Here is a 16,495-nt window from a genome sequence, read left to right as displayed (position 1 = left end):
GGAAAGATGTAATGCATAAGAAAGATCTAGCCATACAAAGATTAGTGGTAAGTGAATTCTACACAGAAATAGCTAGTGCAAGAGCATCAAATGAGAACAAACGCATTTCTGATTTGCCCTCGAAAAATGTAATCATGAGAATAATTCTGCTATGAGGAAAAATTGTATCTTGAAATCTAAAGGTTTTTCATTTTGATTAGTTAGTTTATTCAGATGCTCAAAGTTGTCAATTATTAGTCATAATCAAGACCAACTGTTTCAATGATTTTTAAGCAAATGTGTATAAGAGAAATTTAATTCTCTCACTCATATATATAGAAGAATGATCATAAAGAAGCTGTAAAAAATTATAATACTAACTTCTATTAAATAACTGTAATAATTTGTTCTAGAATCTGCACATATCAAAATGTTTCTATTAGTTTATTAAAAAGATTCACATTTAAATGTGTGGTATATCATAATTCTTACAGATTTTTACCTTTTTCACAGATTGCCAGGCATATGGACTTTAATACAGAAGATGAAGAGAAAATCACTGAAGATCCCTAAAGACTTGGCATCTTATTTGTATCCCTGAGGAAATAATGAACTATCTCTTCTTGGAGTAATTAGTATAAAACTAACTTGTTTCTCCTAAAAGTACGTTTCTTTATTTTCACCAGAAGTACAAAATAAAGGAGAGTAGAAAGCTCTGGCATATCTCTCAGTTACAGGCCTAGCTTGGTGATCAGAGGTACTATGTGTAATACATAGAGAAAATACAGTTTATTTTTATTTACAACAGAACTTTCTGCAACTCTCATTTTATAGACACCAGAACTAAGATACAGTTCTCTGTATTTTATGCATGTTTTGTTTCTTTAGATTTTTGTCTCTAAGTTAAAAAGTGAACATACTAGAGTGAAAATAACTTTGAAAATGTCTTTAACGGTAAACATTGTAACAGCGATACAAGTTATACATGCATAACAGCCCATCAACGAGACCCGCTGTCATTTCTACACATCTTTACAATGTATTTTACGCCAAATGCAGTTGAATGCATATTATCCCACTTACTTCCATTTTGTTTTGATACTGTGCCACAGTTTCAAATCCTACAGAATACCCACACACCAATTACGAGCATTATTACTCATTACTATGAATCTTTCACACAGCTATCTCATATGAAGTCTATATATTATCAATATAGTCAGGCCCTAATTTACACTTAAACTTTCTGTCTTAAATATATATATTTAAAAACCTGACAAGTTATTTTGTATTTATTTCACATTTCACATCAAAACTATTATTTGAGAGCAGAGGGGAAAGGATTCTCCTCCACATATTCAATGTCTTCTCCTTGATCTAAACATATATATTTAGATGAAGGCAACAACTGCCCTTTCACCATGGTTTAGTTTTTACTTAGCCATGTTTCCACTGTATTTTAAATGTAACATTTAAAGCATTGGGCATGGAAATGTTGGCACTAGCTACATTTGCAGGAGATTAGTGCCAAAACAGAAATACATTCAATCATACCCCCATCTCTGTTTATGCCCCCAACCTGGGAGAGGTGCCATCCATTAAACCTATGCATAACGCTATGGCTTAGAGAAAGGCTACTCAAAAGTGCAGGGTGTCTAGATATGGAGACATTTTCTCCTTCCACTTACAGAGGAAGAATAGATGTTTTATCTCTCTCTATATATATTTAAATGAGATCCATGTCATTATTGAAAGTTTAATATTATCCTGATAGAATTTTCATACATGATATCATACATAAAATATGCTTGAAGGTATTTTATTGTTTTATTGGCTAAAAAAAAAAAAAAAATCAATGCCATTCAGTCCAGTTTGCTTAAGGAAAGGATTTAAAAAGTAAGAAATAAAGTTAAGTTTTGGTTCAGCAGAAGAAAGATGTCTGAGTCTTGCTAATATGTTTGAAAAATTAATCACTGTACTAAATATTTTTTTGCAATACTACACGAGGGTAATAATAACAACATGGTACTTTCAATAATTTAATTGTAACATATACCATTCATATTGATTTATTTGAGTAAAAAAAACTTCCCATTTTGAATAATTTTTGACTTTCAAAACATTTTTTCCCCTGTGTAGCACCAAATTCTATTATTAGACATAAATAAGTCAAGGCATAGTACAAAAAGCATTTTATGAAACTAAACATTACATAAAGTTTCAGTATTAGGTTTTACATAAAAATCCTGTGTTATTACATAAACCAAATTTTAAATAGACTAGTAAAAAAAGAACAGTTTGAAATAATTTATAAACATAAATTTTCTTCAAACCGCTTTAGGATCTCTAGAAAAAGTTTAATCATTTTTGAAATAAAATATTTTGGTATAGTCTTGATTTAAAAACTTAAAAACTATCACAATCCATAAATAAACTTGAAAATTTAAGCATCTTATTGGGTTGAACCTTTTGAAACTGTTGATTGTTTTTGAGCTTAAAACTATCAATTTAATAAGTTCAATGAAGTAATATACTGGTGTGTGTGTTCAGCTATGAGAAGAAACTTAAATGGGTTCTTCCCACATTTACATGTAATTATATGATTTTATAAGGCTGGATACATTTTTATTTAATATGAATCTCTTATAGTATAGACTAGTTTTCAGTCTCTAGGAAAAATTATAGAAAAATTAACAATCAAAATGGCAAAGCATAGCCAAAATAAAAATAGTCAGTATTTTCATAGCGAAAAAAACACAATTGAAAACTTAGAAAATATGCAGTCACTTACTTTGGTAGAGTTTTCAAATGATTTTCTCTTAACTCCAAGATCCGCAATTTGACAAGTCTGCAGAAATGAATTTAAAAATTGCTTCTTAATATTTTTCTACACAACAATATTCCTGTGGTAAAGTCCATAATCACTACATTCTTCCAACAACTATGTCCAACATCACATGCCATGGTTATAGATTTTAAAGAATAATACAAGTTGATTAAGAGAAGTGTTACATCAACATTAGAAAATAACAAACATCATTTGTCAAAATCAAATTTGTCAAAATCAAACTTGACAAGTCATTTGTAAATTCATCAAAATTTCCTAAAAATAAAGATCATTCAAACACAACATGGAGCCCAAATCTTTTAAATTTCATGTTTTATAAAAATACATTCACTGTTGTTTAATTGGATGCAGTCAACAGATTACTGAATATCTACTAAATTCCTGGTGCTGCGTTCACTTTCCCTAAAAATACTATAAATGAACTTGTAAAGTAAATAATGAAACATAGTGGTTAAGAGCTTGAGCTTTATGGTCAGAAAGATCTGGATGATATTCAGTTGCTCATAGTCTATCTCTGCGACACTGGGCAAATTAATTAACACCTCCTAAGTTTCACCACCTATAATGAGTATGTGATAACAGTGTCAGATGAATAGGGTTTTGAATAGTAAGTGATGTCACACATGTAAAGCATAGTACCTGGAACATCACAAGTTTTAATATGTGCAGCTATAATATTACCATCATCATTAATTGCACAATGGGAAAAGTTCTATAATACACCATATTTCATTGACTCTAAAATGAACATCTTAACATTTCTGAAGTGGATGTGCATTAAAACTCTATAGCATTATCTATCTTGTGAGGCTGCGGCAATCTGTGGAGAGGATGAAAGGTGTTCATGTTTCTGTTGCTATGTAGCATTTGTGATTAGGAATGCATGTCACACCCAGCTACTTGTTAAAGTCTGCAGTTGGGGACACTCATGTTTATAACTGAATTTTACTCATGTTTACAACTGAATTTTAAAATGTACTCAGTTGAGGCTACTTTGAAATATATTAATTGGATTCTCTGAATTACTAGTGTTTGAAGAATATTTCACTGTTTAACTATTTCACCTTAAATCACCCATATTTACTGTGCTTTTAGGTACTCATCTAGGTCTCTTCCTCTTTCTTTTTTTTGTTTTTTGTTTTGACTCTTATCAAGTTTCTAACTTAATTTAAATCTTATAACTCTTCATCTCTATAGGAAATGAAGTGATTCAGTTCTTCAGAGAGTGGGTAAAAGAGATTTCTTAAACATTTATGTGTTGCAAATCTTCTCAACACTTGTACTAATGTAATGATATTCTGGCCTTTAAGGGCACCAAATCTCAGGTTTTGAAAGGGATCTTAAGCATCTTTTTATCAAACTACCCAGCTGGAGGTTAAAAACCTTTTTCAGATCACGATAATAAAATGGAACATGTTTTGGCAAACAATTTATGGAAAGTTAAATTCTAATTCCAAGTGGGTTTGGCTTAGAAAAATGCTGTTGACAGTAAGCTTAAATTGGCTTAACTTTTAAGATATATCCTTTATATTTGTAATAGTCAAGACATGAAAACAACCTAAGCCTCCATCAACAGATTAATGGAGATATATATATATATATCTCCATTAATATATATATATCACATTCATAATTCTATCAGAAGTATGTAACATTATCTCTTTCCTCATACTCTGGAAAGCTTTTGTAATAAGCTAGAATATGATGGCACTTTATAGCTATTTTAATTTGCATTATTATTATTATTTGTGAGGATAAACATGTTTCATGTGTTCACTGGTAATTTGCATGTTTTATTATTAATTGCTTGTACATACATTTACCCATTTGTTTTCCTATGAGATCTTTGTCTTACTCATTTGTAAGAATTCTTTATAGGTTAAGGATATAATTTGCTTTCCATATATGGTGGAAATATTTTCTCAGTTTATTGTTTTTCTTCAATTTTTAAACATTTTCTGATGTTATTTTATTTTAAAAGTATTAATGTAGTCAATCTATTTATCCATTTATATTTTCATTTTTTTCTATGCTATAAAGATATTTCCTAAACCAAGAGCCACAGATATTCATGGATATATTTTCCAGATAATTTTGCATTTTATTTTATTTTATATCTAACTCATAAAATTTATTTGATTATCAATGATCTAGTTTTACTTTATCTTTTGCAAAGTGTTTCATAAGTTAACATTGTCTCATTTACTGAATTGCGAAGAGGTTTATCACAATAGTAAGTGAAATAAAATTGCATCACCTAAAACCCTAAAGATTCCACCAAAAACTATTAGAAACAATAAACAAATACAGTAAAGTTGCAGGATACAAAATCAATGTACAAATCAGATGATTGGAGGGTTAGACTTTTCAGCCTTACCCCCAGACTTCTGGGAGGGGAGAAGGACTAGGGATTGAGTTAAATCAACAATAGGCAATGATTGAATCAGTCATGCCTACAGAATGAAGCCTCAATAAAAACTCTTGAATGAAGAGGTTGAGGGTTTCAGGGTCGGTGAACATATCAATGTCCTACGAGGGTAGTGCACCCAGAGAGGGCATAAAAGCTCAGTGCCTTTCCTCCTTATCTTGCCCTATTTGTTGCTTCCGTTAGGCTATTCATAAGTTGTATCCCTACAATAAAATTCTAATTTAAAAATAGCAAACCAAAAACAACAACAACAACAAAAAAAACCAATGAACAAAAATCTATTGTGTTCCTATAAGCTACCAGTAACAATGAAATTTCAGAAAAAGAAATGAAAAGAACAATTCCATCAGCAATTTAAAAAAAAGAATAAAATACCTAGGAATAAAACTAACAAAGGATGTAAAGGACCTATACACTGAAAACTATAAAACATTATTAAATGAAATTGAAGCAGACACAAAGAAATGGAAAGATATTCCGTGTTCATGGATTGAAACAATCAACATTGTTAAAATGACCATGATACCCAAAGTAATACACAGATTTAATGGAATTCCCATCAAAATCCCAATGGCATTTTTTTCAAGAAGTAGAACAAAATATCATGAGATTTACATGGAACACAAAAGATCCAGCATAGCCAAAAAAATTCTTAGAAAAAAAGAAAAAGAACAAGGCCGGAGGTATCACACTCCCTGACTTTAATTTATACTACAAGACAATGATAATCAAAACAGTATGGTATTGGCAGAATACAGATCAGACACTCAGATCAATGGAACAGAATGGAAAACCCAGAAACAGACCCACATATATATGGGCAAACAATTTTTAACAAAGGAGCCAAAAACATACAGTGGAGAAAAGAAAACCTCTTCAATAAATGGTGCTGGGAAAATTGGAAAGCCATATACAAAAGAATGAAACTAGATTGCTATCCATCACCATACAACAAAATTAACTCAAAATGGATCAAAGACCTAAAGATAAGACGTGAAACAATAAAATACATAGAAAAAACATAGGTACAAACTTATGGACCTTGGTCTTAGAGAGGATTTTACGAATTTGACCTCAAAGTCAAGGGAAGTAAAAGCAAAAATAAATAAATGGGACTATGTCAAACTAAAAAGCTTCTGCACAGAAAAGAAACCACCAACAAAACAAAAAGGCAACCAACTAAAGGGGAGAAGATATCTACAAATAATGCCTCAATAAAGGGTTAATATCCAAAATATATAAAGAATTCATACAACCCAACAACAAAAACACAAATAATCCAATTAAAAAATGGACAGAGGATCTGAACAGACACTTGTCCCAAGAAGACAAAAGGCCAACAGATATATGAAAAATGCTCAACTTCACTAGCTATTAGGGAAATGCAAATCAAAACCACAATGAGATACCACCTCACACCTGTTATAAAGGCTATTATTAACAAAATAAGAAATAACAAATGTTGGAGAGGTTGTGGAGAAAAAGGAACCCTCATATACTGCTGGTGGGAATGTAAATTGGTGCAGCCACTATGGAAAACAATATGGAGGTTCCTCAAAAAATTAGGACTAGAGCTACCATATGACACAGTAATTCCTCTCCTGCGTATCTACCCAAAAAATTTGAAAACATTGTTCATAAAGATATATGTACCCCTTTGTTCACTGCAGCATTATTCATGGCCAAGACATGGAAATAACCAAAGTGTCCTTTAATAGGTCATTGGATAAAGAAGATGTGGCACATATATATGTGGCACAATGTAATATTACTCAGCCATAAGAAAAGATGAAATACTGCTATTTGCGACAACCTTGATGGATCTTGAGAATATCATGCTAAGCAAAATAAATCAAACAGAAAAAGACAAGAACCATATTATTTCACTCATATGTGGGATATAAAACAGAAAGTAACAAACAAACAAAATACTATTAGTAACAGACAACAGTACAGTGATTATCAGAGGGGAAGTGAGGAAAAGGCCAGTAGAAGAGGGTAAACGGGGTCAAATATATGGTGACGGAAGGAGACTTGATTTTGGGTATCGAACACACAATGTGATATACAGATGATGCATTATAGAATTGTACACTTGAAACTTACATAATCTTATCAACCAATGTCACCCCAATAAATTTAATAAAGTTTTTAAAAATGCATCATTTAATTTTCTTATTCTTACCTTCCAAAATTTGCTGGAAGGAATTCAAGAAAGGCGTCATTCAGGTAGAGCTGGGTCAGGTTTATAAGCTGTGTGAAGCCATCAGGAAGCCTAGAAAGAAGTTCAAGGTTTAGTCACTGCATCAATGTTGCCATAGAAACAGAACAAATATATATATATATATATATATATATATATATATATATATATATATATATATATATATATATATATCCCTGAGGAGAAAAATAGAAGTGTAATATATTTTTCAACTCTCCTTTGGTATTACAGTATAGGAAGAATTTATTGAGCATGTTGTTACAGCTTTAAAATTTTGCCTGCTATTAAAATAAATGGCATTTACCCACCTCCATGCTGCTCTACTATGCTGAGATTTATGTCACTGCCAAAGTCAGTGATATCATCTCGCTGTTGCCCTAACATTATGCACACCAGAGAGATATGTCTTTATGGAAATTTCAAATTGCATGCCATGTTTTATAATTTTAAATTTAATGTTCTTTCCTGATAGGATACTCACATATATAGTCAGGCAAGGGTATCTACTTACTCTGTCATTTAATCATTCAAATTTGTCTACAATTTGTTACAATGATGACTAAAGTTGCCTAATATGAAAAGGAAGGAGTATTTTTGTCCTGGCAACTAATAATTTCTTCAATGCAGGCTCAACATGGTATGTATGTTCTAATTCAAATTTGTCCAATTCATGTTCACTAAAAATGAATGACATTGAAACAATAATTAAACAGAATCCTAAAGGCTTTAGGAGGCATTAAAAGAGTTGAGAAAATATCTTTTGGGGGAAATTTTACCAGTTAAATGAAACAATTATTTGAAATATTATATCTTTTTCACCAAAAAGATTTAACTCAAAGATTTTCTGAGACATTTTTCCCTAGAAGGGTATTGGATTTTTTCCTGTCATTACATTTATTTTTAAACACCTTAATGTCTTTATCTGTTGTCTAGAAAAGATTATGTTCTTTTACAAAATACTGCTAAATAGTGTTCAAATTTGTCTTCCCCTCAAGATATGACCTGTCTCCCTACTTGCCCTTACTGACAAAATTATTTAAAGAGTTACCTATATTCACTGCTTTTTACTACTCCTCAAGTCATTGTTTTCCAGCATCTACCCCAACTCTGTAACTGAAACTGCAGTCTCCAAAGCTTCCAATGATCTCTTAGCCCCCATTTAACTGCATCCCACACTGCCTAGCGACAGTCGCCATCCTTGATTGTTCTCTCCTGTTTGGCTTCCAGTATACCACTTTTCCTGCTTCTCCTCCTACTCGTGGGACATTATATCTGATTTCATTCAATGGCTTCTCTTTGTATGCCCAATCTTTTGTCATGAAACGTTTTATATATAAAAGATTATATGTGTAGCCAAAATATATTATAATAAATAGAACTGGTACCTCTACAACCCTCTGGGCGCCTCTCCCTGATTACATCTTCCTATTTGCTCCACAAATTCCTGAATGATGTTGACTGTTCTGATTTTTTAAAAGTTTTACTACAATTATTTCAATCCTTAAAAAAAATTTGGGTGGATTTGCATGTTTTTGAACATTATATAAATCAAATTATACTAGGAACATATTTGAGACTTTTAAAAATTAGCATTAATTGTGAAATCCATCCATTTTGATTTAGATTACTGATCACTATAGTATAGTATTCCATTGTAAGGATATATCACAATTTATTTATTATCCTCCTTATAAAGAACATTATAATTGTTTGTAGTGTCTTGTTTGTTTTCTATTGCAAACATTGCCTCTGTGAATATTTTAAAACATATAACCTTTTATACAAGGAATTATTTAAGTTATGTCCCTGTCCCATAGGAACAGCCCTCAACTATAAACTAGCAGGAGTATAAATAGCTCAGCTGCCTCACAGGTATTTTACACTGTTTCCCAGAGTTCCTCAGATAGAGTAAGGTCCAGTGGTCCATACTAGTAAATAACTCAACAAGTATTTCCTCAGACCACCTCCTAAATATAATGCTTGAATTGTTTCTAAACATCTGCTTCTGGGGAATACAGACTAAACACAATTGATATTTTTATACTAATTTGTAGGAATTTTTATACACTCTGATGATACTTATATTGATTATTTTTGCTACAAACATCTTGTTCCAGTTTGTATTTTGGAGTTGAATTGTTTGTATACATTTTCATAGAGGATGGTTCCATAAATTTGCTCTTAAAGAATGTAGGATTTGTGAAAATAGAAAAATAGGAGAAAGGAACAAGGGAAGAGTGAGGGTGTTTATAATGTAGAGGTAAGAATTCACCTGAGATGGGTGACCAAGAGAAGATGCGTTCCAGAGAAAATGCTTTATGTACCAGCGTATTAGGAGTTAAGATTTGAGAATGTCAGTAGGGGGTGGGGTTTAGAGGGTATTAAATATTTGACTCAAAAGTTTGAACTTTATCCTATAGGATTAAAAAAAAAAAAACTATGGGAGATCATTGTTTTTTTCTATATTTTCCTTTAATGCATTAGAGCTCATATCCTTGTAGTATGATAGTTTTTATGATAATGATAGAAATGTTCAATAGGTTTCAACCCAATTTACCTACTATCTTCCTTTAATGTCCTCTACTTACTATACTGATTTGAAAAAAGGAATCATTCATGACTTTTTTTTTAAAAAAAGGTATTAATACATGTAAAATGAGAAGAATGTTGAACCTTTTATCTAATAATTTACTTTAACGTAACTACTAATAAGTAAAAAAGCTTTAAAATACTAATTTTCTAGATAGGTACAATTTGAATTATTCAGTTTCCCTTAGTCTACTATTCTGCATATGTATGCACTGAATGGTATTACATTGTACTGCTTCTTTGATCAAAAATATATTTCTTAATTTCTGCTTCATTGGAAAAATTTGTGCTACAAGGAAATCTGGCTTCTTATGTATACACTTCTTTGAAGATTGAAGAATTGACCACATTGTGCAGATTCCAACTGCAAAACTGGACTGCCAAAAATAAATAATATGAAAAACCAGAATATAAAATAATTTTTTTCTGCCTTGTTATAAACAAAGATGAGTTGACATTTTATATTGAACCATTCTTTTTTAAAAACATAGAGCTAAAGGTTATATTTATATAGTATGTCCTATTAAAAATTTATGTGTTTTTTTATTTCAGTCATTTCATTAAGGATTTATTGAATGGTTCTCTGTGCTTAGATTAAAAATTAATGGCTTTTTTCTCACTTTCCCCATAGTATTCTATTCATAGATTTAGCAACCTGCTTACACAAATTATTCTTTGTACAAGTGCTGGGCATTTTCTCTTCCTGGGATAAATTATAAGTTCTTGAGGACAAGAGATTTTGTAATCTCCTCAATGATCTAGTACTGTATTTTGAAACATACTATTTGAAAAATATAAAAAGTCAGTAGGTCTACTAAAGAAGACAGTCAATTTTATTTACTTCTAATTTTATGGTACAAATTTGTAGCTTCTTCTAGAGACAATGGCCCCATTTGTCAATATCACCATTTCCAGAGGAATATTCAAGGAGAGGCAAGGAAGAAGATATTCCCAGCAAGACAGATACGCTTGATGAAGTGACTATCATGGATTTCTTTATCATCCTCCAAGCTACTCAATGAAATCCAACATTTTACACTAAGCTTGGGAGCTCTCAACAATGAAATAATATTACTATCCTAAAATCACTGGTGGTTTTTCACATTTGACTGATTAATTTAAAAAATTATAATATGTTATATATATTGCTAAATAGCTCTCTGCTAAGAAAACACTTTCATTTTATTAATTACTCAAATTAGAAGTGGGATATTCAAACTACGTCAAAGAAAGGATAATAAAACCAGACACCCACATGGTTTAGTGGTTGAGCACATAGGCACTGATGTCAGAAGACCTGGGTTTGAATTACAGTCTTTCAATTATTATATCTACGACCTTTGCAAATCTTTGTGAGACTTAGTTTACTTACTTTTAAAATGATATTACATGGGACGTAGGGTGAGGATAAGGGGAAAGGTGAGGAGATTAGAAAGCACAGTCAGTAACCACAAGACTGCCATAGAGATATGAAAGTCATTTGGGGAATATAATCAATAATGTTGTAAAGATTTTGTAGGGTATCCGATGGACACTTGTCCCATTAGGGAGACCACCTCAGGGATGATGTAGATGCCTGATCACTGCACTGTACACCTGAAGCTGAAGCTGAACAATAATGAATGTCAACTACGATTTTATATATATATTTAAAAGAAGCAGAGTACAGCATTAGGAACAGAGACAGTGGAAAAGTAATAGCTGTATGCGATGTCAGAGGGCTAGTAGATGGGGGGAGGGGGGTTATCACTGTGTGAGGGATATAAATGATAAATGTCTAACTATTACATTATTCTGTACACCTGAAACTAATAAAAAAAGAGTTTGTACAAATAAAAAAATGGTATTACTAATATCTACATCCATAGTTGCTCCAATGATTAAATGATGACCTGCCCCATAGTAAGAACTCAGTAAATGGGAGCAATTATATTACTTTTACTTGGTATAGTAGTATTGTTTTTATTCTGATCTTTCAATGTTAACTAGAATACTAATTAAATATTTTTATTAGTGCTGTTTTATTATTGGAATAGGCAAATTAAGATTGGTTGCAGACATACTTGTTTCAACATTTTTCTTTTCTAATTCCATTTACTTTAGTAGTTAAATAAAAACTTATTACAGGCATTTGACCTCTAACAGAAGAGTTAGGCCAAATTAAATTACAGGTTTTATAAGCTGTGATTAAGAAGCTAATGTAAAATATTCTACCCTTACTGGAAATGTATTTTACATCTAAATATTTAATTTATGTAACTTAAAATTCTAAAATTAATACAACAATATTATCGAACATTTGAAAAATAGGGAGAAAAGAAAAATACTTCTCATAATTCCACCTCCTTAACATTGCCATCATTACCATTTCATGCATTTCTAATCTAATTTTCAATTAACTGTTTTAACATCACTGCAAACATGTTTCATGATTTCTCCCTTTACTTTGCAATTATCTTTCAATTTTGCTATATAACCATAGTGACTCCATAATCTATCATCCAAACTAGGACATTTTTGAGAGTTAAAAGGGAGCTATTATTAATCACGCCACATCAAGAGGTGTAAAATGGGATGACTGGAGCAAACAGAGCCTCGATTCCCTTGAAATGAATGAAAGTAGAAATCTAAACTTTGAGGACGCTGCTGAGGAGGGCTTAAAAGGAAGTGAGGTACCGATTATTAAAAATTTCCTCAACCTGATAAAGGGCATGTATGAAAAACAACAAGTAACAATTCCACACAACGGTGAAAGTCGGAATACTTTATCTCTAAGTCTGGAAACAAGGCAATGATTTCCCTTTTCATCTCTTTTATTCAACATTGTACAGAAGGTCCTAGCCAGGATAATAGGAAAAAAATAAGTAAATAAAAGTCATACCGATTGAAAAGGATAAAAATGAAACTGTCTTTATTCACAGGTGACATGATTGTCTACCTAAGAAATCACCCCAAATCTATGAAATATTTACTAGAACTAATAAATGAATTTACTAGAACTAGTAAGAACTAATAGTGAGGCTTTAGGACATAAGGGCTATATAAAAATAAAATCAATTGTATTTCTATATACCAGCAATAAACAACTGAATAATAGAAAAATCATTTGCAATTGTACAAAAAACATGAAATACTTGGAATAAAATGAACAAAACATGTACAAGATTTATATGCTGAAATCTACAAAACATTGATAAAAATACATTTTTATAGTATAGATATATATTACAAATTATGCTCAGCGATAGGAATACTCAAGATTTTTGAGATGTCAATTCGCCCAAATTGATCTACAGATTCAATGTAATCCCTATTAAAATTCTAGAAAGATCTTATATTTTTGTAGACATTGGCAAGCTGATTATAAAATTTATCTGAAAAAGCAAAGGGCATAGAATAGCTCAAGTATTTTGATATAGAGGAAGAAAATTGAAGGACTCACAATCCCTAATTGTATGAATTACTATAAAGGTACAGTAATTAAGACAGCATGGACTTGATGTAAAAATATAGACTATAGATCAGTACAAAACAGAGAAATCAGAAATTGAACCACATACATATGATCAATTGATTTACAAAAAGATATTCAGGTAATTTTATGAAGGATAATCTTTTCAACAAATGGTAGTAGAACAATTGGATATCCATATTCAAACAAACAAACCAACAAATAAACAAACAAATATGACCCTCACACTTTGCACATATATAAAAATCAACTTCAAATTGAGCATAGACCTAAGTGTAAAACCTAAACTATAAGAGTTCCAGAGGAAAACTATAGAAAATCTTTATGACTATCAATTTAGCAAAGATCATTAAGATAGAAACAACAAGCATAAGCCATTAAAAATGTATAATTAGAACTTCATCAAAATTAAAAACTTCTCTTTGAAAATCACAATTTTGAAAATAGAAAGATAAGTCACATACTAGGAGCAATTATTTGCAAACAGATATCAGATAAAGGACTTTTATATGTGTATGTGTGTGTATATATATATGTGTATGTGTGTGTGTGTGTGTGTGTGTGTATATATATATAAAGAATTCTAATAATTCAATAATAAAAAGACAAGTCAATATAAATGAACAAAAGATTTGAATTTTTCTGCCAAAGAAACAATCCAGATTGTAAATAAGTACATGGAAAGATGTTACTTGTATATTAAAAATGTAAATTAAAATTACAATGAGATATCACCATGAGACAGCACATCTACTAGACTGGCTAAAATAGAAAACAAAAACAAAAACAGATCATATCAAATTCTGACAAAGATGAGGAACAAAGAAAACTCTAATAAATTGCTGATGGGAATGAACGATGAATAGCTGTTTTGGAAAACAGTTTGGAAATTTTTTATAAGTTTAAACATACATGTACCATATTACCTAGTATGCTATTCCTAGGTGTATAACCAATAGAAGTGAAAACATATGCTTATGCAAACAACCTACATGTCTATCAAATTGTAGTAAATTCATACAATGGCATACTACCTACAAATAAAAAGGAATGTAATGCTGATTCTTAAAATGACATAGATAAATCTCAGAATCAGTGTGTTAAGTAAAAAAAGTTTGATACAAAAGTATGGTACCATTTATATGATATTTTTAAAAAGACAAAACCATGGGGATAGAAATCAGAACGGTGGATGATTGAGCTGAGGGAACTTCTTGGGGTGATGTAAATAGTCCGTATCTTGATTATGGTGGTGGTTCCACAACTGTATACATTTGTCAAAATTCACTGAGCCATACACCCAATAGGGTAATTTTTACTGCATATGAATTATATCTTTAAAAAAGCCTAACTTTAAAATTAGTGTGCTACGTAAATTGACTCTTCTATAGAGTAATTTTTTATGAATTCCCAAACTGTTTAATGTTTTTAGTGTTAGGCATTTTTTTTTTTTATGAAATAGATCATTCAGCCATCTTTTAAAAAGTTCAACATATGAAAACAATTCAGAGACATAGCCAACAGGACTATAAACTTTAAGCTTCTTAAAGATGTGATTTATCATCTAACCTACTCCCAAAGAACTGAGCATGATTCCCAAATAAGATGAGCTATTAGAATTAAAGAGCTAGAAATCAAAACAATTCATCATCTGCCTGTGGCTTATGATTCAAGTCAAGGCCACGGCTATAGTATTGATGTGAGAAGTTAGCAACATCTATTTCTTTGTTGAGAAAATTGCATTCAGGTCTAAACGTTTTGGGAAACACTTCTCACAGGATATTTTTTCCTTCCTTACTCTACTTTTCAGGTAGAAAAGCTGTACCTTTCAAACACATTTTATTGCTTGATGTTCCACTTTCAACTAAAGGCCTTCAATTATTCCACAAACCATTCACTGTAAAGATCGCCATCTAAATTTCGATCTCCTTTCACATTCTCTTCCATTCCTATTCTCATCTATAGCCTCTTCTCATGATCCATAGAGACACCATTTTCACTACTCCTTCTCCTCAACTCTGTTGGTGAAAAATTTCCCTTCAAAGTTCCTTTGATAAACTTCCTTTGGTCTTCTTCTAAAAACACTATATTCATTAAATAAGTTTCCAGTGGGCTTCAGGTTCTCTCAGTCTCTCCAGCTTCATGTGGATGAAGGACTGCGGGAGTTTTCTCCAACCCTGCTTGAAGTGTTTGTATAATTATAATGCCAGTCTTACTCTGGAACTCCTTATCTGCATCCCAATATCACTGATTTCTTTCAATCTCTTCTAAATATTACTATAACTGTCAATAGCCTTTCTAGAGTTCATGTTCACTTCCACTGTTAAATGACTTTAACATGAAGGTTCATGGCTCATCTAACCCATTCATTTTGTGGTTTCTTGATCCACTTGTTCAATAGTACACCCTCTCTCATTATGATGTAACTGTAATTCACAAACATGGTCACATGCTGGGTCTCATTTTCCCATGGCATTTTTCTAATAACACATCAAAAATACCCTATGTCTAATTACTAGCATCTTTACCATCCATTTTTTTCATTCTCCTATCCTGATAGAATTATCTTTTTGTTCTTCCTGTAATCTTTGGCACACAAATGCTACCTCCTTCTGGTCGTACTTAATTCTATTACCAGCTTGAACTATATGATAAGCTATTTTCATGCACCTATTAATCCCTTAAACTCTTGCACGCTCTTGAACTTTCATCACATCCTTGATGCTAATTTTCTATCATGACCATAACTAATAACTGTTTCTGTAGTTTCACTGCTCTTCCATGGAATGTTGCCTGAGAGACACAAAAAAATGATGACATAGTTTGCTTCAGAGTAATACCATGATGCACCAATTAGGCCTTCATTGTTACACAGCAATGCTTTTAATCATCTTTTGTTGAACTGTTCTGATTTGATTATTCCTTTCACATCATTCTACTGAATTGAATTTTAAG

The 16,495-nt window shown here is 31.3% G+C and overlaps 1 protein-coding gene across 9 annotated transcripts in view; it reads right to left on the bottom strand.

Moving 5' to 3' along the window:
- LRRC7 (leucine rich repeat containing 7) overlaps nt 1-16,495 on the bottom strand; it is a 526,722-nt gene that overhangs the window by 230,702 nt on the left and 279,525 nt on the right. For all 9 annotated transcript variants that reach the window (XM_088791197.1, XM_074334934.2, XM_074334932.2 and 6 more), the window contains 2 exons: nt 7,441-7,530; nt 2,771-2,827 (listed from right to left, as the gene is read on the bottom strand). In XM_088791197.1, coding sequence (XP_088647323.1) covers nt 2,771-2,827; nt 7,441-7,530 — 147 coding nt within the window. The remainder of the gene's footprint in view (nt 1-2,770; nt 2,828-7,440; nt 7,531-16,495) is intronic.

This window comes from Rhinolophus sinicus, chromosome 14 (assembly GCF_057876585.1).
Source record: "Rhinolophus sinicus isolate RSI-liver-muscle chromosome 14, RSI-T2T, whole genome shotgun sequence".
Lineage (NCBI taxonomy): Eukaryota > Metazoa > Chordata > Mammalia > Chiroptera > Rhinolophidae > Rhinolophus > Rhinolophus sinicus.
This window is presented reverse-complemented; position numbering and strand designations above follow the sequence as displayed.